Source organism: Kalmanozyma brasiliensis (assembly GCF_000497045.1).
Source record: "Kalmanozyma brasiliensis GHG001 unplaced genomic scaffold PSEUBRA_SCAF7, whole genome shotgun sequence".
In the NCBI taxonomy this organism is placed as follows: domain Eukaryota; kingdom Fungi; phylum Basidiomycota; class Ustilaginomycetes; order Ustilaginales; genus Kalmanozyma; species Kalmanozyma brasiliensis.
In genome coordinates, this window is record NW_015961990.1 from 570,555 (window position 1) to 591,826 (window position 21,272).

The 21,272-nt window shown below is 58.1% G+C and overlaps 11 protein-coding genes across 11 annotated transcripts; 5 read left to right on the forward strand and 6 right to left on the reverse strand.

The window, feature by feature from the left end:
- Positions 1–3: 3 nt before the first annotated feature.
- PSEUBRA_005876 (uncharacterized protein) lies at positions 4–1,107 on the forward strand (the record flags this gene model as incomplete). Its single annotated transcript, XM_059465635.1, has 1 exon — positions 4–1,107. One exon carries the CDS (start codon positions 4–6, stop codon positions 1,105–1,107), a length of 1,104 nt encoding a protein of 367 aa, XP_059321683.1.
- A 1,054-nt stretch (positions 1,108–2,161) lies between these two features.
- On the forward strand, positions 2,162–3,022 carry PSEUBRA_005877 (Proteolipid membrane potential modulator; the record flags this gene model as incomplete). The annotated part of the gene is made up of 1 exon (XM_016439248.1): positions 2,162–3,022. The coding sequence occupies one exon, from the start codon at positions 2,162–2,164 to the stop codon at positions 3,020–3,022; it is 861 nt and encodes a 286-aa protein (XP_016290057.1).
- A 135-nt stretch (positions 3,023–3,157) lies between these two features.
- On the reverse strand, positions 3,158–4,564 carry PSEUBRA_005878 (Lipopolysaccharide-modifying protein; the record flags this gene model as incomplete). The annotated part of the gene is made up of 1 exon (XM_016439277.1): positions 3,158–4,564. One exon carries the CDS (start codon positions 4,562–4,564, stop codon positions 3,158–3,160), a length of 1,407 nt encoding a protein of 468 aa, XP_016290058.1.
- Positions 4,565–4,819: 255 nt separating this feature from the next.
- PSEUBRA_005879 (XPG N-terminal) lies at positions 4,820–7,249 on the reverse strand (the record flags this gene model as incomplete). The annotated part of the gene is made up of 1 exon (XM_059465636.1): positions 4,820–7,249. The coding sequence occupies one exon, from the start codon at positions 7,247–7,249 to the stop codon at positions 4,820–4,822; it is 2,430 nt and encodes an 809-aa protein (XP_059320362.1).
- Positions 7,250–7,886: 637 nt separating this feature from the next.
- On the forward strand, positions 7,887–8,345 carry PSEUBRA_005880 (Ribonucleoprotein LSM domain protein; the record flags this gene model as incomplete). The annotated part of the gene is made up of 2 exons (XM_016439258.1): positions 7,887–7,900; positions 7,982–8,345. 2 exons carry the CDS (start codon positions 7,887–7,889, stop codon positions 8,343–8,345), a joined length of 378 nt encoding a protein of 125 aa, XP_016290060.1.
- A 133-nt stretch (positions 8,346–8,478) lies between these two features.
- PSEUBRA_005881 (Redoxin) lies at positions 8,479–9,081 on the reverse strand (the record flags this gene model as incomplete). The annotated part of the gene is made up of 1 exon (XM_016439267.1): positions 8,479–9,081. One exon carries the CDS (start codon positions 9,079–9,081, stop codon positions 8,479–8,481), a length of 603 nt encoding a protein of 200 aa, XP_016290061.1.
- A 660-nt stretch (positions 9,082–9,741) lies between these two features.
- PSEUBRA_005882 (Clathrin adaptor, mu subunit, C-terminal) lies at positions 9,742–11,025 on the reverse strand (the record flags this gene model as incomplete). The annotated part of the gene is made up of 1 exon (XM_016439269.1): positions 9,742–11,025. The coding sequence occupies one exon, from the start codon at positions 11,023–11,025 to the stop codon at positions 9,742–9,744; it is 1,284 nt and encodes a 427-aa protein (XP_016290062.1).
- A 1,270-nt stretch (positions 11,026–12,295) lies between these two features.
- On the reverse strand, positions 12,296–13,294 carry PSEUBRA_005883 (Exoribonuclease, phosphorolytic domain 1; the record flags this gene model as incomplete). The annotated part of the gene is made up of 1 exon (XM_059465637.1): positions 12,296–13,294. The coding sequence occupies one exon, from the start codon at positions 13,292–13,294 to the stop codon at positions 12,296–12,298; it is 999 nt and encodes a 332-aa protein (XP_059320363.1).
- A 289-nt stretch (positions 13,295–13,583) lies between these two features.
- On the forward strand, positions 13,584–15,437 carry PSEUBRA_005884 (Mitochondrial import inner membrane translocase subunit Tim54; the record flags this gene model as incomplete). Its single annotated transcript, XM_016439247.1, has 1 exon — positions 13,584–15,437. One exon carries the CDS (start codon positions 13,584–13,586, stop codon positions 15,435–15,437), a length of 1,854 nt encoding a protein of 617 aa, XP_016290064.1.
- Positions 15,438–15,990: 553 nt separating this feature from the next.
- Positions 15,991–18,741, forward strand: PSEUBRA_005885 (Clathrin/coatomer adaptor, adaptin-like, N-terminal; the record flags this gene model as incomplete). Its single annotated transcript, XM_016439249.1, has 1 exon — positions 15,991–18,741. One exon carries the CDS (start codon positions 15,991–15,993, stop codon positions 18,739–18,741), a length of 2,751 nt encoding a protein of 916 aa, XP_016290065.1.
- A 127-nt stretch (positions 18,742–18,868) lies between these two features.
- Positions 18,869–20,812, reverse strand: PSEUBRA_005886 (ABC-2 type transporter; the record flags this gene model as incomplete). The annotated part of the gene is made up of 1 exon (XM_016439309.1): positions 18,869–20,812. One exon carries the CDS (start codon positions 20,810–20,812, stop codon positions 18,869–18,871), a length of 1,944 nt encoding a protein of 647 aa, XP_016290066.1.
- Between the last annotated feature and the right edge of the window lie 460 nt (positions 20,813–21,272).

Below are 21,272 nucleotides of genomic sequence, written 5' to 3' on the forward strand. Positions count from 1 at the left end.
GTCATGGCGCGCCTCTCAATCCCCTTCAAGGCTCTTCTTGCCTTTGTCGTTCTGGCTCTGCCTGCGTGCGTCGATGCGCGCCCCGTCTCGACTGACAACAGCCTCGTCGCCACCGATGAACACTCCGCTGGCACCGTGAGCAACCTCAAGTCTCGCTTCTACGACTTCATTGTTCTCGGCGACGGCGGCAAGGGCGACTCCTCTAGCTTCCTCTCGATCAAAGGCATCGATATCAAGGACGATTCCAAGGGTCACGGTCCTCCGTTCGGCTTCAAGAAGGGCGGCGAGGAGTCCGGCGGCGAAGACGGCTCTTACGGTGGCAAATCTGGAGGCGAGGGTGAGGAGGGTGACTCGAAGGGCGAAGGCAAAGAGGGTTCCGACTCTGGCGAAGGCGATTACGGTGACGAGAAGAAGGGTGGCGATGACAAGGGTGGCTACGGGGACGAGGAGAAGGGCGACGACGAGGGCGGCTATGGCGAGGAGGGCAAGGGCGATGATAGGGGGGGCGATTCAGGCGACGAAGAGGGTGGCAAGCCCGGCGGTGGCGAAGAGGGAGGCGACGACAGCTCTGGTTACGAAGGCTCTGACAAAGGCTCCGGCAAGCCCGGCGGATCTGGCGAGGGCGAAGGTGACAAGGGCGGAGAAGACGACAAGGAGGGCGGTGATAGCTACGGAGGCTCTGACGGTGACGAGAAGGGCGGCGACAGCGACAAGGGCTCTGGTGGTGACGAGAAGGGCGGCGACAGCGACAAGGGCTCTGGCGGTGACGAGAAGGGCGGCGACAGCGACAAGGGCTCTGGCGGCGACGAGAAGGGTGGCTCAGGGGAGGAGTCTGGCGAGTCTGGCGGATCGAGCGGCTACAGCGAGTCTGGCAAGAGTGGCTCCGAGAAGGGCTCTGACGACTCCGGCAAGGGCGAGGACAGCGAGGAGAAGGGTGATTCTGGTGGATACGGCGACTCCAGCGGTTCCAGCTCTGCCAAAGGTGGCGACAGCTCCGGCGGTATGTCAGGCATGAGCGGTGGTAGCGGCGGAGGCAGCTCTTCCAGTTCCTTCGGCGACAGCGAAAGCGCGAAGTACGGCGGCGGCGGTGACATGCCCAGCTTCTAGCTGCCCTTCGACTGGTCTGTCTCAAGACGATTCATGTCTTGATCGTCACCTTTGGCCTTCTCCCACCCTTCTTCCACCTCTTCGACACCTCGGCAGCGGCAGAACTTGACGTCTCGTTTCGTGTCGCTCCCCCACAAACCATCTTCTACTCTTCAACCCTTCGATTCTCTAGCCTTGTCCCTGACTGTCGTTGCGCATGCCTTGTTATCGGTGATACGAGCAGGCGCAATCGACCTCCATCCTTCTCATCTATGCTTTCATCGTCTGTGTCGTCTTCACGTGCTCGATCTGATCTGTTGAGCATCGTCGATACATTGCGCTCGCTTGACAAGGGCCAGAAAAAGGCGACCCTGAAGGACCGAGAACCCCGCTGCACGCCCTGAGTCGCGCGGCGGGGTTCGACGCAGCATGACGCACTGCCACATGCGCCCATGCAGCCATTCACCTGCAGCCTGCCCTCCCTGCGGAAATGAACGAAAATCGAAATTGGGCTGCCAAGCCTCGCTTCCCTTTCGAGACCCAAACCCTCTCTCTGACCCTCACCTGTCCAAGCCAGGGCGCAAAAAGCATAGCCGAATCGGAGCACGTTGGCTTACCTCGCCTGTTGACCGGCGAGGTTTGCAACAAGCATCGCGAGCTAGAGGGCGTTTTGAGTTTGTGTGATTGTCGGAGTTGTGCGCTCCCACGTCACCCTCCTCCAGTGTCGCTGCGCCGACGATTTTTCGGCGAATGCCGCGCCAAGCATGATCTTGACTGAGCGCAGCAGCAAGCTACAGCAGCAGCGGGACCCTGTCAATGGCTTGACAGCTCAATGCGCTGGGGCTGAGTCTTCCCCGCACTCCCAGATCACATATCGTTCGTGCTTTCGAGGTGCGTCTTGTCATTCATCCACCATTGTCATCCAAAGGCTACAGATAGACGCATCCACGCCATATACAGCCTCATCAACGTCCTGCTCTACACTCGACACATACATTTCCGTCACGGTATCGTGAAACTACTCTGCGTACGCATCAGCATATTAAGTTCCTAAAAGCCCTAGACTACAGCAACCATGTCCAAGCTCCTCCGCAATGGCATTCCACGCAAAGAGGACGGCAAGATCGATTTTAGCTGGAAGAATCATTACGGCTTCACGGGTCTCCTCGTCGTCCTCGGCTTCCTCTTTCCGCCTCTCGCCGTGGCCACCCGCTTCGGCATCGGGCGCGACTTCTTCATCAACGTCCTTCTCACCTGCTGCGCATTCATCCCTGGTCACATACACAACTGGTTCATCCAGAATATTCGAAATAACGATACGGCGGCGCGAACGCCCAAGTGGGCGATACGCTACGGGCTGGTAGACGATCGACCGGCCAAGAAGCTGCAGAAGAAGCGCGCTTGGACGGGTCAATACAACGATAGGCTGCCGCCCAGTCAGAGGGTCGTTTATGACGACGAGGGGAACGCGCATGTTGTCGAGGCGGAGCGGGATAACAGCCGGGACGATGTCACCGCGCCATGGAACGTGCACTCGACCAGCGAGGTGCGACCGCAGAAGACAGGACTGGTCGAACCAGACCAGTACATCAACGAGGATCCCAGCCAGCCACAGATGAGCTACGACCATGCGTTGCCGAGCAAGCAGTCGAAGCTGTCGATTTTCAACGGGAGAGGCCATCGTCATACCGAGTCGAACGACTGGGTGCCGACTCAGAGCCACGGCCACACGAGGAGGAGAAGCAGCCTCAGCAGCACCACCTCGTCGCTCAGCATCAACACGCCCGAGGATCCGTACCGATCCACGTTCCCGTCACGGCCCTCGGGCCGCAATAATTCCGGCAAGGCGGAGCCAATGGGCGCCGCATCTCCAGTGGTGGTCAGCAGCGCTCCTCGTCGCGAACGAGAGGACGACATCTTTGACCACCAATTCTGATCGTAGAACTCACCGCACAAAGGCCAGAACGCCGAAAGCTCAATGCTCAATCTTCAGGCACTTTTCCGTTCTCAATCGTCTGAGGCAGTCTTGAGAAGCAGTCCCTTGAAAAGATGATGTGATTGTCCGTGTTCCTCATTGAGGCGGCCACTCGGGCATGCCCAAATTCAACCAGACGCCGTACTCGATGTCACCCTTGACGCCCAACTCCTTCAACGTCCCCTTGGGCGTCCCTGCGCCCGGCTTGACTCCCCCACCGAGCTCCAGCACGGCGCCCTGCCTTGTGGGCCAGCTGCGCGCGTCCATCGCCCTCCTGTAGCTGATCAGTGCGGCTCTGATATAGCACGCTGTCGCAGCCGGTGTGAGGTATCGGTCCGTCAGAGTTCGTTTTGCGTTCCTGGCAATGCGTTCTCCCGTCGTCATCCCCCCTCCGGCCCGCTCCTCTGCGATCAACGCCTGCATCGTCGCCGGCAAACCCTCGAAGTACGCCCCGTCGAGAAGAACATGGTTCCTGTCCGCCGAGTTGGGGTTTGAAATGAGCGCAGGGTGAAAGTGCTGTTCCCACTCCAGTGCGTGCATGACCACGGTTGACTCGCAACCCAAAATGAACTTGCTTCGCCCCGAATAGGCCACGCCTTCGGAATGAACCAGGAACTTGTGCCGACAATGCTCTGGGGGCGAGACGATCTTTCCGATATCCGGACCTTCTTCCCAGAAGCTGGTGCGTTTTACGTCGGACCACAGCTCGGAGCCTGGACCGGTGGCGACGCTGAGGAGCGACTCGCGCGGCTTGATGTGGTTTCCCGCCAGAGCGTCACCTCGCCAGAAGGCTGGGTTGGACTTGGTCCTCCACGGCGTCTCCGCATTTACTTGCGCCGCTTGCCGCCTGAACTCGGGGTACGAGGCAATGCCCGCTTCTGGCCAACTGGCAAAGGAGAAGTCGGGGAAGAGATACTGTCCCTCCTTATCGCCGACCCTTCGATCCAACACCCACCCCGCGCCTCGGCTGCCTACAGGGTCTGTAAAGCCATCAAAGTCCGCCGTTGAAATTACGAGCTCGGCTCCCTCGATGGCATCCTTCTCCTCCTCGCTCGCCCCCTGGTATGCGCTCGCAAGCAGCTGCAGCGTCGACCGCACGCGGCTCTGCCAGTCCTTCGCCTGACCACGCACAAAGATCTGACCATACTTGATCACCACGTGGACGCAACCGTGACGGCAGTTCTGCGCGGCATTCTGAACGTCGGCGTGCTTGATCCCGCCTTTGCGCCGCCACGCCGCCTCGTTGGCCATAAGCTGCTGGTAGAGGTTGGAGAATTCGGTCTTACATACGGGCTGCGGTAGGTTCAGGTCGTTCTGGAGTCTTCGCGGTAGCGACTGCTGACCTGTGGGACTGGTGTCGTAGCCAGGAAAGAAGGTCGAAAGCGGTATGAAGGAGAATACGAGGCAAAGACCGACAAAGAGCCCGGCGAAACCGGCCATCGGCGCGCCTTGCGCATCTTGCAGCGTCATGCGCCGCTTGCTGCCGCTGCTCCGACCTGCCATGATGGATGTGGGTGCGAAGTCGAGTGGTGTCGATGTGGTGGTGGACGACAAAGTAGAGACAAAAGAGGCTTGTACTTGATCAACAATTCCGATTCTGGAGCAAGCCAGACAACCGATCTTCGATGCCAAGCAGCTGTCGAAATTTAATTCTCCGCCCGTCATAGCGAGCCACGCGCCCACGCGCCGCAGACACACACACATGGGCATCTTCAAATCCACCAAAGTTCATTTGCCATTGCTGAGGTCCACAATCAATCAAAAAGGAAGCTGCTGCCTCGACAAAGCCGACGTCGAGGTCGACTCTGAGAACCGGAACCTGTCAAAGAGACCACCACCTCCACCGACACCTCTCGAAGCTTTCGCCGTCTCCACCTCCTCACCGCCGCTCAACAGTAGCGTCGGACTCCGCTTGAGCACCTTAGTCGGCCGGGTCGCCGTCAGAGGCGTACTCGCACAAGCTGCCAGCTTCAGCACCGATGGGGAGACCGCAGCGCTGGCATCCGTCGATCGTCTCGGATGAGTTGTTCGACCCTTTTCCTCCTGCTGCTGCTGTCCCTGCTGAGGCGTCTGCATGTACCTAAACGCCTCGAGCTTGGACATGCTGGCGCTGGTATGCAGCATTGGCTTGCGCACATTACCATTCCGCGCGGCTAGTGGTGTCATGGGCTCTGCTTGCACCTCGTCGTCCTCTTGATCCAGATGAGTCGGACGACAACCCAGCAGCGGCGAGCTGGGTAGTGTGTCCGAGTCGCATCCGTCGACCGTCCGCTTCTGCGTAGAACTCAACCCGTCCATGCCACCTCGTACCGACGATGAGGCTGGCGACGAGATGAAGCCGCTGCCGATTGCGCTCTCGGGCGAAGACAGCACCGCGTCGCCCTCTGTCGACGCCGAGTGCATCCGTTCCCTGCTTCTCGACGGCGTCTGTGGCACTACCACCGCCGCACTCGAAGAAGACGCCGTGCTTTGCACCACCTGTGTAGCAACGACGCTCTCCACTTTGCTCTCGACCACTTGCGTCTGCCAGAACTCCTGTGTGTCCATCACGAGCGGCTGCGACTCCTGCACCACGGACGGTGGACGAGGCGGACTGCTCGACTTGACAAAGTCATGCATGTCAGCACACTCGTCATCCCAGTACCCAGAATCGTTCGGATCTTGTCGCGGCTTCGGCGGCGTCAGCTGGCCGCCAAGATGCAGATATGCATGGTCCGTCCTCGCGTCTTGTGACCGAACAGGCGACTTTGGCGTCAGTATCGCTGTGGAACGGGCGAAGAACTTGCTCTGCGTCGGCTTTGCTTCGACCTCTGCCTCCTTCGCCAGAGGCCTCGAGTTGATTGGCCGATTTGTGTCGCGTGGTGCAAGCGGCGTCCGCTCCCCCTTGGTTGCACTCGCTGCTGCTTTGACCTCCTTGACTGCAGTCTGGCTGCTGCTGGCTGGAGCACGGAAGAAGCTCTTCAAGCTCTGCAGTCCTGCTTCTTTGCTGACGACCTTCTTCGATGGGCCAGCGCCGACGGACGATCTGTAGAACCTGCTGCCAGTGCCGCCTTGTGATCCAGCCAGTGTCGTCGGTGCCGTTGTGCTTCGATGCAACGAGGGGAGACCGACGGAAGCCGAGGTCGAGGCGATGTTGTCTGCCGAGCTGCTGCGTGTGGTGAGAGGCTTGGGCAGACGATCCACGATCGGCGTCCTCGAGATCGGATCAACTATTCCTTCGGCCACGCCCCTCGCGACGTGATCGTCCATGGCCGCGCCAATGAAGGGCAGCATATCGTCATGGGTGCCGTCTGGCAACGGCGTGAGGGTGACCAGCTTCTTGGAGCGTGGATCAAACACCCTCTGATGGACAAAGGTCAACTCGGCCTTGCGGAACTCCCGCGAGTAGGTAGGCGGTATTCGCATTTTGCCTTCGAGTCGTACAGCCTGCAAGACCTTGTCGACCGTCTTGTACCGCCTAAGCAGCCGGTGCGCGTTCTTGAGCCCCATGCCGACGATGCTAGGCAGATAATCACAACCGGACAGGATCGCCATCTGCCGAAACTCGACGGTCGTCCAACCGGACAGCGCGATGGCTCTGTTGGTCCAGAAGCGCTCTTGAAGCATCTCGACCGCGTTACCTGCCTGGTCGAGCTTGAAGAGCACCGTCTTGCAGCCAAAGACGAGCAGATCCGAGTCCTCAGTGACAACGCCGTCGATGATGCCTTCCGCTTCCAAGTAGGCCAGCTGTGCATCTGCCTCGTACGGCGCGACGACATATGGAACGCTCTCGTCCTTCAACACCTTGATGAGCTGGTAGGCCATCTCGGGGGTGATATCGACGCATTTGCCATAGACGTCTCTGGCCTGCTGCATCTTGCCCTCCTGTTCGAGCTCTTTGGCCTTTTGCAGGTTGTCGCTACGACGCTGTTCGCGATCGTCTTCGGTGCCCCTCTTGGCAGGAAGCTTGTCACCATCGAAAACGAGGTAAGGCTTGACGCCAAAGTGCTGGAGCATGCGGATGCGGCTCAGCGCGTGAGCGATGTATCGAGGGGTCGGATCGCCAAGGACGATCTCGCGCGCACAGCCGTACGCGCCGCGATGAAGCCAGACGTAAGCGTCGACGCCGAGGGTCTTGCCGGCATAGCTCGAGACGTGGACGGGTTTCTGGATGTCCTTGAGCAAGGGCAGCAGACCCTGGATACCCATGGTGGGCGACGAGACGGCGAATCGATGGCGGTATCGCTGAGAACGTTGCTGCTGTCGGAGTCGATTATCTCATGTTGTGGTCGATGCTGCTGTTGTTGACCTTGTGGTTGCTGATGTCGAAGGGGAGCGGAGAAAGATAGCCAGCATTCACTGTTCGGCTTGCAAGGCCAGCAGAACAGGCTTTGTGGAGGGATCGAACGCGTTTGTGCGCTCTGCTGCCTTGAAATTTTTCGATTCATTTTGGCGAACAAAGCCAATTAACACGTCCGTTTGCTTCTGTGACATTTGAGAAGCGAGACTGACACACAGACACGCGACTCGCGCGACGCAACTCCCGATCCAGTCCATGTCAGATCGGGGGCAAATTCATCTTCGATTTCAGACTCTGGAGAAGTTTCTGAGCTTTGGTCGTCGACCCTTCATCTCATTTCATCCTTCTCCACCATCAACGATCGCAACAACACAACTGCACGATCTCTGCAACGGAGCTCTCTGCTATCCGCCGGAATCCCTAGCATACTCACCACAGACGCAGCCCTCTTGCGCTTCTCCTGGTGATCTCTGTCAGGGTCAAGGCCTTTTGTTGCTCCACCAGCTCTACTCCCTGCACTACACGCCGACTGCGCATTCGGTCAAGATGAAGCTCGTCAGGTGCGTTCCACATCCACATCTATCGCATTCCATAAAGCATGTATCACTGACACTCGTTCTCATCCCTTGCTGACCACACAGATTCCTGATGAAGCTCAACAACGAGTCGGTGACGATCGAGCTCAAGAACGGCACCGTCGTCCACGGCACCGTGACCGGTGTCGACATCCAGATGAACACGCATCTCAAGACGGTCAAGATGACAGTTCGCGGTCGACCCGCCGTGACGCTCGATACGCTTTCGATTCGGGGCAACAACATTCGCTACTGGATCCTGCCCGACGCGTTGCCATTGGATCTGCTGCTGGTGGACGATGCGCCCAAGCCCAAGGGCAAGAGGAAAGACCCGGCGACGAGGGGTGCGAGAGGAGGAGGGATGATGGATAGGGGCAGAGGGAGAGGGAGGGGTGGTGGAATGCGTGGTGGCAGAGGTCGTGGTCGTTGATCACAGAGCTTCTCGCGCGACCTGAGCGGACGACGCACGATCAACTTAAAACGTGGCGCTTGACACACACACAAACACACAAGCCGCAACACAATTGTACTTTTAGCATCTCGACAACCGTCTACCATTCCTTCTATGCCTGTGTCTGACTCGCTGCAGCCGCAGCATCCCTCGCCTCGACCTCATCCATGAGCTCCTGCTCGGTTCTCAACAGTCCTTCTGCCCTACTCCCCGCTTCTTGTGGTACATGAATCGGGTAGTCCAACCGCGTAATCTGTCCGCCCTGGAGCAACAGCGTCATCCTCCTGAAATACCTCTTTCCCTCCAACTCGAAGCTTGGGATCTCCAGCGCCTGGAGGAGCTCCTCCTTCTCATCCGACAGCAGACCGAAGGGCAGATTGAGCCGCTGTTTCGCCTCGACCTGTTCGACGTGGGCTTGGGTGGAGAGGCCGAAGATGGCGAGCGAGGGCTGTTTGACCAGCAGCCGCGGGATATGCGGTGGGATGGAGGTGAGGTGCGGCGTGCAACCAGTTGCACCGGGGATTGTGGACCATGCGGCGGGGGTCGGACGGAGGGGCGAGGCGGTGGACGGGTAGAGGAAGAGCATGATGGGTTGGCGGAGCGAGAGCGTGAACAGGTCGACCGTAGTGCCGGAGGTCGAGGCGAGGTCGATCAGCGCCGGCAGCGGGTGCCCGAGCAGATGAAATGCTGCTCGGTCCTCGATTTCTACTGTCATGATTTCCGCGTGATGCTGGGAGCTCAGTCGGGAGTCTAGATGATGAGAGCTGTGGATCGAAGTGTCATGCGAGCAGGTCTTCTCAAAGGTGGACCCTGCCCAAGCTCGAAGACTCCGTTGGCCGCGGCGAGAGCAAATCCGCAACCCGAACCGGCCGAAATCACTTTTTTCTTCTCCCAAAGAACACATCAATTCTTCTCGCTCCTTCTCTTCTCACCATCATCACCCACACATCGTAAGTATCCTGCCGCAGCACCGACGACATCAGCTCATATCACCGGCTGATAGAGCACCAAGCGAAGGACGACACTTCAAACAAATCATCTATAATCTGTCAATCCTCCGAAACCATTCTGTGGAGACTTTGTTTAAAAGAAAGATTACGGACGCTTCCTCTGCTTTTGATGGCGTGCAACCTTGTAGCGATGCAACGGACGGATTGCTGACCTCGCCTCGCTTTTGTTCTCCTGTCGCTTTTGCGCCTGCTCACGTAGAACCCGTCTCACGGACACACTTCGATGCAATCCACACTTGACACCACTTCTCTCACCGACATGTGTCCAGCAAGGCGTTCATGAAGCAATCGAAAACAGCCAAGAACGCACTGCACACGCTGTATGGATGTATCGAAGAGATATCTGCATTGCATGTGATCTCCCCTCAAAATCGGATGAGGTAGCTCCCGTTGCTCCTCGTGAGATACCTCACCCACTTGACGCTCTGGTAGTTGCTCTTCTCAAACACCTTGAGATACCTCACCAGCAGACCCGAGCTGGTGAACATCAGCACTTGAAAATCGACCTCGATCGGGGGTCGACTCCACGCCTTCTGCACCGTGGTATTGCTGAGCACTGCGTCCGCGCCGAAGCTCGCCTCGCCTCCGCCCTGAATGCGTGCGATCTTCCACACAATGTGGTTCTCCGCCGGATCGTACTTGGCTTTGCCCATGCTGACCTGGCACTTGACCGTCGAGGCGTTGAGCGGCGTCGGAATGCGCAACACCACATTGGTCGCATTGAGCTTCGAATCAAAGTTGGCCTTGAGGTTGAGCGTGTATTCCACCTTGGACTTGGAGATCTCCTCGACGATGGCGTGTACTTTGAAGGGCAAGTTGACGTTGGTGGTGGAGCGATAGCGCATCAGCTCGAACTCTCCGTCTGGTGGAATGAACGAGATGGATCGATCCGTGTCGTATTTCGAGAGCTTGACGCATTGGTGGAACTGGCAGTCATCCAGCTCGACCGCGTCCACCTTGCCCTTGTTCTTGTCATTCTTCTCCAGCACCAGCTTGTCGTTCAGCCCGAAGCGGCATTCTGGCATGCCTGTGAGGTAGGCACGCATGAGGATGGCACCGTCCACATCCGCTCGCAGGATCGTCCCCTTGTTGCTCATCAGCAGGTTGACCGTCTCCACCACATCCACAAACGCCTCGTTCTTCCTATACTTGACGTCTGCTCTCCTCCAACTTGTCGCGCCCGTCGCCTGGATGGTGATCTTGCTCGAATCCTCCCTCACCGCCTGCTCCGACTTGACACCTTCGGTGGTGATGTACATCTTGAGCGTGTCGATCTCCGAGTTTTGCGGGTATCCAAAGTCCAAGACCTCGTCTAGGAGCTCGTAGATGAGCACAAAGTTGTTCTTGACCGCCTCCTCGTCGAATTTGCCGCCAAAGTACGATCGACCGATGGTGATGACGCGGTAGCAGAACTCGAACACGAGTGCTGCGTTGGCGTTGCACTTGGTGACGGCGACAATGTAGAGGTTCTCGTGACGCACGTGGAAGAAGCTGGTGGAGCCGAGGGTGATGATGGGCGAGCGTACGTCGGGATTCGAGACGACTTGGATGCGAAAGATGTCGGCGATGCTGCGTCGAAGGTCGTTGCGAAAGAGACGCGAGATGAGCACCTCACCCTTTTGGTTGAAGATGAAGAAGGCCGAGATCATGGTGACGAGACGAGCTGCGGGGTCGAATGGAGTAGAGTCTCCTTATACGTCTTGAGCAAAGATTGTGCGCAGATGGGCAGGAGCGGCCGAGCCAATGATTGGACCCCACCGAGGCAGTCCCTTTGACCGCAAGAAGTGTTCGTGACAGATGCTGTGCGTCGAAGCGATTGAATAGGCGCCGAGAGGTCGAGATCGTTGGGATTGGCGCGGCCTGATGCGTTGTGCTGAGAAGGTGAAAAGGAAATGAAGTGTGCGACGTCGAGATGCAGTGACAGGACAAAGGGGTATCGAAAGAGTCAGACAAAGGGCAATGGTCTTGTGATGGGTGGTGGTGATTCCGAATGCGAGATGGGAGTTGGAAGATGTGCGAGATGATCAAAGGGAAGAGTGAGCAGAAAGAAAGGGCCGAAGCGTTGTTGGAAGCACAGCATTATGGGCTCCAGACTGCGCTGTGCTGCACCCTTTGTTCTCGCGCAGCTTTGGGTTTGGCCGAGAGCCGAGTGAAACGCGCTCAAGCCAGGTCGCCGATTCAACTGCGCAAATGTCATTTTGATCATCACTCATACAGCCTTCCAACCACATCTCACTCTGGATCTTTGTCTTTTGCGATTGCCTACAGTATACACCTTGAACTTCTGTCACAATCCACCTTGGTCGTCACTCGCCAGTCGTGCAGCCAAGGTGACTGCGTCTGCCTCCCAAATCGCCCGCCTCTGCTGTATCTAATTTGCCCAAAGTGTGGAAAGCCGCGCACAGCGTGCCCGTTAAAACACCATATCCATTCGTTCTCGGCTCGGACGCGCGCAAAGGGTTGCCCGACATCGATGGCACCGGCATGTACGTCGCGATGAGCGCATTTGTTGCCATGATTGCCAGCGAAGGCGTCGTGCGATACGGCGTGCGAGGCTATGGAGGCGCCTGGCGGCTTGGAACGATAGCCTTCTGCGCAGGGACCTGGCTCGGCTTGTACAAGCGTGGAAACCCTCTGGTAGATACCCGGTCACGCTCTGATAAAGAAGCACCGTCTGACTGCCGCAAAGTCTCGTGAAACCGACGGCTCTCACAACCTGTAATGCATTTGACTGATCGAAGTGCACGAGGTGCGGCCTCCCAACGTTGCAGCCGCATGTCGATGTATGTCCATCCACCACTGTATACCTCCCTTTGCTTTGTCATACCATCACATCAGCGCAGAACATTCAAAGACGAGGATGGGTGGCCACAAAGCAGTGTCGATGAAGGCCATTACTGTTTGAGATGCTGTGTGCCGTCATACGGCAACCTGTGAAAGTACACGTTTGCGCAATGCTGTTCGCATGAAGCCGACCACCGCAGAGCACGCACGTAGGCACAGCTCGCGGGCCTGCTCGAGATCTTCCAAATCAACAGCACCTTGCGACTCGGCCAAGATCTGCTCCGAGACCTCTTGTGGCCTGGCATCCTTGTCTTGTGCATCGAGCGTTTGCGAGAATGCAAAAGCGAACACATGCGTGCTGAGCGCATAGTCAAGCTCCATGGGTGTTGGATCCAACAGTACAACGGTCTCTCCGGTGTATCTCTTGTTCGACTTGATGCCGTTCGCGTCGCCGTCCTCGTCCATGTGAGCATCGTCGCCCTCGCCATTGTCTTGCTGGTACTGGCGCACCAGTCCTGCCAATTGCGTCTCCGAGATCTCAGAGAGATGACTGTTCTGTCTGAGCACGATTCCTTGCGTCGCTGGCAGGATTGCACAAGCGCATCCTGCTACGCTCGCTCTTGCAGGAATGCCCGCGTCCAACAACGCCAATGATGCAGCGTTGATCAGTGCGGCTTGCTCTGTGACGCTAGGCGGGGAGTCGGGCCCGAGAAGCAGCGGTTGCCTTGCCACATGCCGTCGGCTCGATCCTACGTCAGTGTAGACTGTGTGAGCGGACGATTGTGGTAGTGGAGGGGATGAGAGCGTTTGCAGCACTACCTGTATCAAGGATCGAGGGTGGTGATGAAGCAGCAGGATGGAGGAGAAAGCGGTCAAGAGCGAGTCGGATACTGCCTGAGCAGGGATACCGGCCACGCCATGCTGAGGTTGAAAGATGACGTCGAGTGTTGCTCGGTCTGTGAGTTCGTCGCGGATGCGCACTTCTGATGGCCCTGAAACGGAAGCTACGACGCTGACGGGACCAAAGGAGAAGGAGGCGCTAGCATCTGAGCGTGCCAACAAGCCGAGCTCCGTCGACAGCGGTCGAAGAGCGGTAGGGGATGTTCGCCTGGCTGTTGAGGTGGACGCTGCCATGTTGCTTGCTCTACGATCTACTTGCTGGAAGAGCGGTCTCGGAAGGGGTTGATGATGACGAGCCAGAAGAAGTTGTTCGTCATTGCTTTCTGATGAAACGTCAAAAAAGTCATTCCGAAATCCGAGAAGAAATTGACTTTTGAGAAGAAAAAGGAAAATCGACGGAAAAAAGGGTTTTCTGCCCGCACGACTTGTTCCGAACGCTCGTCGAGCTGCCCAACCTCACCATCACCATCATCTTCAATCTTGTCGAGGCTGAGCAGCACCGAGGCAAGCTGAACCCGACACGATGAGCTCGACTCCGCCCTCACAGCCGCCAGCGACGGCATCGACGTCAACCGCTCCAGGCTCATCGACACCTTCTACCTCAACAGCCAGCACCAATGCAGCTGCAGCAGCCAAGCCGCCCAAGCTTCCCCCTCGCGAGATCCCAGCGGTGCTTCGTCCGCTCGAGTTCATGGGCATACCCAAATCAGTCCTCGCCTGGAAGCCTCGTCTGCCATCGCGCAACTGGTCCATCTTCCTCGTCACCGTTGGCACGCTTTCCTACCTCTACTATGACGATCGTCGCCAATGCAGGCTCATTCGCGAAGACTACATCGACAAGGTCAAGCATCTCTCCAACGCTCCTATGAAGCCCGGAGAGTGGCCACGGAAGATCACTGTCTACGCTACACGCTCGCCCGGTGACGACGACTACGACAAAGCTCTACGTTACTTCAAGAAGTACGTCAAGCCCGTGCTGGTGGCTGCCGGCATCGACTGGGAGGTCACCAACGGCACTCGTCACGGTGGTCTGGCTCGAGAGCTGCAGAGCAAGATTCAGGAGAGGAGACGCAAGCTTCTCGGCCTCGAGCCTTGGTTGGACGAGGTGGCGGCCATTTCTCAAACGCCTTTCTCACTCACGCCGCAGCAGGAATTGCAGAGGGAGATCGACGGTGGTCTCGTGCTCGTCGGCAGGCCGGCGTACAAGGAGTGGGCATGGGCGCTCAAAAACGGCTGGTCAGCGCCGCTCGAGGTGATGAAACGAGATCGTGATGACGAGCTGGCACAGGTTCTCGCCGAGGATCATGCCTTCGACGAGCTCCCTGCAGAGCCCTCTTCTTCCTCGACAGCCGAGAGCAGCAGCGCATCACCTGCAAGCGAATTCTTGGACGAGAAGGACAGGGCTCTGGCTGCACTTGCAGAGTCTGGAGGTGAGGAGGACGGCGCTGGTGCTCCACTGCCATCGCGCTTCGGGTCCGGTGCCAACAAACTTGGCGCTTCTCCCTACAATCTTGGCTCGGGTCCCAACGCCTTCAACGGCATGATGGGTCCGTCCCCTGCCGCCGCCGCTCAAGCCGAGAAGCAGCGCGTCAAGTCGGAAGCAGAAGCTGCGGCTGCTCGTTTGGATCCCAGGCTGCTAGAACCGCCCGCCCAAATCCCAGCTCAACCGCCCATCTGCTTTGTCGACTTCTCCAACCTTGTCGGCTGGCGCAACATCCCGCTTCGCATGTACCAATTCTTCCGACAACGTGACAAGGTACGCCACGGTGCCGAGATCGGCCTTACCCTCGTCTACGGTACTAAGGAGACTGCGCGCGAGTTCCAAGCCGGTCGGGAAGGCACTTTTGTGGGTCAGGTGGCTGAAGTGCCTCCTCAGGGCGGCGACCTTGACTGGGGTCTTGAGACCGAAGAGCGCTACCCGCCTTACTTCCTCAAGTCGGAAAAGAACCTCGCCGAGGCCAGAGAAAGCTACTACAAAGCGCTGCCCAAGCATCTCAAAGATGCACGCGATCTGGCCCGAGGACTGCGCGAGCAGAGCAAGATCGAGAAGAACGACCCCAGCAAGACCGAATCCGAGTTGCGAGAGGAGCGCTTCAAGAAGGAGAAGGAGTGGAGGAACGCCGAGATGGGCTTTGAGATTGTCAGGCCGAGTAAAGGGGTTGAGTGGGACGAGAGGTTCCGAGGCAGTTTGAGGGTATTCGAGCTGCCAACCGAGGTGAGGCAACAAATTGACCATCAACAGCAACTCAGGAAGGAAGCCAACAAGGAAACGGAACAGAGGCTGGCAGCGGAAGACAAGATGAGCAAGGAACAGCAGGCTCAGCGTCAAAAGGAGCTCGAAGCGCAGCCCTTGGAGGAGTTGCCCGTTGGACTCTGAGCGGCACACACAATGCTCGATGCAATCATTTCTGCAAGTCACTACTCTTCTCATCTCCTTATCGGTGTCGGATCTTCGTGGTCTGTTCGTGCTTGTATGAGAAGGATCTTGGGTCATTTGTTGACCTCTGAGTCTTGACTAACCCTCGAAGAGCTTTGTCGAAAATGAGGCCTGCATACTCGGTCTGGAAATATTCGCGGATCTCGGGCTGTCCGAAGACCAACACACAGGACACCTTCTGCAACTCAAGCACAAGTCCTTGCTTCCAACTTTCTCACCTCCGACACCCTCCTTCGCCAACGGGCGCTCATCGACTCGCAGTTCTTCCGCAGCACCTCCAAGGACTCTAGTGACGCAAGCCAGCATCTTCCGAATCGACGGCGAATCTGCATCAACGCTCTGTTCCAGGCGGCGCTCGACACCATGCGCAACTCGTCACCCTCTCTTCTCTAGCTTCATCTTCCTCAGCGGCTGCCTCGCCTAACCCCCGACTACAAGGGGCACACATTCGACGACATTGGCCTCTAGCTGAAAGATCGTATCAACAGGCACCATGTTCGAACGCTCGCTCTCAGACCTCATCAAGGGTCTTCGATCGCATCGAGGCAAGGATGAGCCTAAATACGTCGCCCAAGTCCTGGACGAGATCCGCCATGAGGTGCGCTCGGGCGATCTCGAGGTCAAGGCCGAAGCCGTACTCAAGCTCACCTACCTTCAGATGCTCGGCTATCCCTTCTCAGGCGCCAATTTCCACATGCTCGAGACTATGGCCTCGTCTAAATACCACCACAAGCACGTCGGCTACCTCGCTGCCGCTCAGTGCTTCTCCGCCGACACCGAGGTCCTCATCCTGGCGACCAACATGATCAAAAAGGACTTGCAATCCAGCCAATACCTCGACGTGGCGATCGCGCTCAACGGGCTGTCCCACATCGCAACGCCAGACCTGGCAAGGCATCTGGGACCGGACGTGATCAAGCTGCTGACGCACAGCAGGCCCATGATCCGCAAGAAGGCCCTCCTCGTCCTGTACTCGCTCGTCATCAAGTGTCCCGACCTTCTCGAGGCCAGCTGGGATCGTCTCAGAGAGAAGCTCGAGGATCCAGATCTGGGCGTCGTCTCAGCAGCCGTCAACATCATCTGCGAGCTAGCACGGCGCGATCCGAGACCCTTCCTCCCTCTGTCACCGCAACTCTTCCGCCTTCTCACCACATCGACCAACAACTGGATGCTCATCAAGATCATCAAGCTCTTCGGATCGCTTACGCCCCTCGAACCTCGTCTTGTCAAGAAGCTCGTCCCGCCAATAAGCACCATCATCTCCACCACGCCAGCCATGAGTCTGCTCTACGAATGCATCCACACCATCATCATCGGCGGCATGCTCACCCAGCCTGGCGGCGATGATCTCGCCCACACCTGCGTCGAGAAGCTCGCGAGCTTCCTCACAGACACCGATCAGAACCTCAAGTACATCGCACTGCTTGCGCTGGTCAAGATCCTGCCGAGTCACTCGCATTTGGTCGCCGAGCACCAGGATGTCATCTTTGAGTCGATCGAGGACCCAGACCTGTCGATCCGACTGCGGGCGCTCGAGCTGGTCTCCGGCATGGCTGTCAGTCGCAACCTCGAAAGCATCGTCTCGCAGCTTCTTTCGCATCTCGAGCCACCGTCCTCATCCACCACATCTTCGACCATGGACGGCGCAGGCGCAGCAGCAGCCGCACTCAAAGCGAGCCTCACCAACGGCGGCACCGCCGGCGACGACGCCGACCCAGCCTCTGGCTCCCTCGCCGCCATCACATCGGCTAGCAACCCCACCCTGTCTCCTTCGTACCGTCTCGAGATCGTCGAGCGCATCCTCGCACTGAGCAGCTACGACACGTATGCCAACGTCAACGACTTCACCTGGTACATCGATACGCTTCTCCACCTCTCGCTGGTGTCCAATTTGCCCGATGGCAATCACGTTGGCTCGCGCATTCGGGATCAGCTGATCGACATTTCGGCGCGCGTTCGGGCGATTCGACCGCACGCCGCGCGCGTCATGACCCACTTGCTCTCGGACGGCCGTCTTGCTCCCTCATACGATTGGGTTCTGTCAGAATCTGGTTTGAGCTTCAACAAGCCCTCGGTGGGGGACGACATGCGCGAAGCACGAAAGGTGATCCATGCAGCAGCGTGGATCCTCGGCGAGTACGCGTACGAGCTCAAGCACCCCGAGCAGGTGATCCTGCTTTTGCTGCGACCGGGACTGTTCGATGCGGGGTTGTGCGATGCGTCGACGTCGGCAGTGTGCGTGCACGGCGCGGTGAAGGTGTATGCGTTTTGGGCGTCGGCCCTCTCGACCCGGTGGAGCGAGGCGGGGATGAAGCCGCAGGCTGAGTTCGATGAGCTGGTGCGCGTGACGGGCGACGTGGTGGTCAGGTTGGATGCGATACAGAGCGTGTCGTCGGACGCAGAGGTGCAGGAGCGGACGGTCGAATACAGGCAGCTGTTCAGACTCATTGAGAAGGACCTCGAGTCGTACATCGTTACGGACCCGAGCACGGCTTCTAACGGGGAGGTTGCCAGCGGAAAGGAAGACGAGCAGAAGGGCGACGAGCTCACCGAGAAGGCTTCCGCGCAAACCAAACCTCCGCGCAGCCTCGACCTCCTCTCCCCACCCTTCTTCAACCACACCCTTGGCCCCCTCGGCGCCAACGCACAGTCTCGCGTCCCCGAGCCGCTCGACCTCGACCTGCACGCATGGATCGTCCCGCCCGAGAGCTTCGTCGTGCTGGACAGCATCGATCTGTCCTCGCATCTCGAGGCGGATGATGAGCCGTTCGTCACCAGTCACGCGCCGATCGAGCCGAAGAAGGCTGCGGTGCCGTCAGCAAGGGAGAGCAAAGCGCAGAGAGAGGCGAGACTCCAGAAGCAGCGCGAGGATCCTTTTTACATTGTCGACTCTCCGGCTGCCTCACGAAGTGCAGCGATGAGAAATGAGGGGCAGGACGAGGAGGATGTGGATCAGATCCCCATTGTTCGGCTGGACAATCTGATCGCTCCAGACAGCAAGACCCAAAACAAAGCGGAGGCCACGCAAACGCCGACGCGACCGCCAGTTCTGGAGCAGGAGGAGATGCCGGAGCAAATCGCTAAGGTCAAGTCAAAGAAGAAGGCCTCGTCAAGCATCAGAACAAAGACAGCGCCGTCGGAGGAGGGAGCGGAGGACGAAGACGGTGCGACAAAAGTGGTCAAGGTGACCAAGAAGAAGAAGGCGAGCAAGAGCAATGTCGGATCCAATGTTGTCATTGACTAAAGCACTCGCGCAAGAAAGACAAGCGATACCACGCGATGTAGCGCCTGCCATCTTCATAAGCAGTGTGATTGTGTGATGACGAAAGAGTTCCTTGCTTGTGCTACAGGGCCGTGCAGCTTCAAGCACGTCAGCGCAGCTGCCACTTCAACACGCCATAAAACCCGACCCTGTACACGACCATGATGACGACCAGCAGCCCCGCATACAGCCCCATCGTGTTGGTCGGTATGCCAATCGCATGCATCACATCTTCCCCGCTGACCGCGCAGATCCCTTGCTTGATCAGCGAGCTCGGGTAGGCGCAATTGCAATCACCTCCCACCACGCTGCCCTGACAGGCAAAAACCGTCCCCAGCATATCGTTCTGGACGAGCAGATCAAACGCGTACGTCTCGTAGTCGATCCAGTGGGCCCAGTAGTACCAAAACCTGGGCAGATTGGCAGCCCGAATAAAGTAGCCCTGGACGCACATCCAGAAGCCATTCAGAAACGCACTGACCGCGAGGGCGGCGACGAAGATCGGTAGCGCCGCTGCGACGAGCAGAGCCTGAAATTCGGCCGTGAGCACGCCGAGGTAGAGAAAGACCAGAAACTTGCCAAACCCGCCCGGTCGCAGACCGATACTCCAGTAGGTGAGCACGGAGAAGAGCAGCGAGCAGACAAACATCAACGGTACGGTCGAGATCGTGTTGGCGAGCGTAAACGCCAGTGGACCGTACAACCGATTGCGCGATTCACGCAACAGCACCGCCCGCTCTTCCAAGAAAGATGGGATACCAGCAACAGCCATAAAGCCCAAGAAGGCGACGCTGAAGAAGTGCACCGAGAGCCGGTCGTTGATGCGCGTATCGGTGAGCGAGAGATGCACCCACACAGTGGCAAGCAGAACACCCATGCCGAGGTACATGCCGAGTCGAATGCCGTATGCGAGCAGGTTGCGGGAGTAGTTGAGCAAGTTGCGACGTGTGAGGGTGAGCGTGCGCGAGAGGTGGATGGCGAAGCTGCTGGATGCGGGTGCCGAGGGCGAAGGTGCGTCCGAGCAAGTCGTGAACTTGGGCGACGAGCGATCGTGCCCACTGCCAACGAGGGCGTGGTGGGACGTGCCAGGTGTGATACGAGTCGAGACGTGGCTAGCCCAGGCATCGGCGAACGCTCCCGAATCGCCCTTGGTGACCTTCTCGCCTGCGTTGGAAACACCCTCTCGTCCCTTGCTTCGGCTCGAATCGACAAAATCATCGTTGACCAACCCAATCATGAAATCCGCCGGATTGGTAAACTCGGGACAACGATGGCCCAACCCAGCAAACCAAGCCGCCACCCCACCTGTGCTACCCTGATACACCGTCCTTCCCTTGCTCAGCAGCAGCGCGTTGTCAAACGTGCTGAAAATCTCCCAGTTGGGGCTGTGGATGGTGGCGAGCACGGCGATGCTGTGCCGCTTGGCGAGGTTGGCGATGGCACCGACGACTTCGTGGGCGGTAAACGTGTCGAGTCCGCTGGTGGGTTCGTCGAGGAACAGGATCTTGGGGAGGGTGACGAGCGAGCAACCGATGCTGACACGTCGCTTTTGACCGCCACTGATACCACGCTGGATGGGTGTGCCGATTCGCTGGGATGCCACAGACGTCAGTCCGAGGTCGGCGATGATCACGTCCACTCTCGCGTCGATATCGGCAGTGGGGGTGGTGGGTGGGAGAGAGAGCTTGGCAGAGTACCAGATGGTTTCGCGGACAGTGAGCACGCCGAGCAGCGAATCGTGCTGCTCGACATAGGACGAGACGCTCTTGACGTCCTTGGTCGCAATCGAGACGGTGACGCTGCCCGAAGAGGGGGCGCGACGGGTAGAGAGCACGTCGAGAAAGGTAGACTTGCCCGCGCCGGACGGGCCCATGATGGCGAGCATCTCGCCGGGAGCAACGCTACCCGAGAGGCCGGTGAGAAGCTGCTTGTCGGCGAAGGGAGGGATGTTGCGGAAATAGGAGCTGAGAGGGCGCTTGGCAGGCAGAGACACGCTGATGTCCTCCCAGACCAGGCCGCCTTGCGAGGCTGCGCATTCGATGTCCTTCGTCATTGCAGTAGTCTAGAAACGGTCGTTTCGAGGTACCTTGGAGCAAAGAGACTTGGTAGTAAAGCCACATTGACTTGATATATACTCTTCCCCCAACAAGGTTCATCCATTTCTCTCCCGACTCCCTTTCGCGTCACGAGGGCAGGATGAGCATGCCGAGGTTCCCTCAAAGGCAGTCACTCTCAGCTTTGATGGCTCCAGCATCATAGCAAATCGGAGTCAGACGAGCTGCAGGTCCTTCCAGCCTTCTCACGGGAGCGGACCGCGGGCAACAATGCGAGAGGAGCAGCGGGACAGGGAACGCCGCTCACTTACACTTGTTCCTCAGCCTCGTTCTCTCTGGCGGAACGACAATGCTCGAAGATGGATTTCTCTTGAACGGCTGGGAATTAGAAAGAATCTGGGAAAGAATCCGGGTTCACCTTTTTTTTTTTTTTTTTTTTTTTTTTTTTTTTTTCCTTTT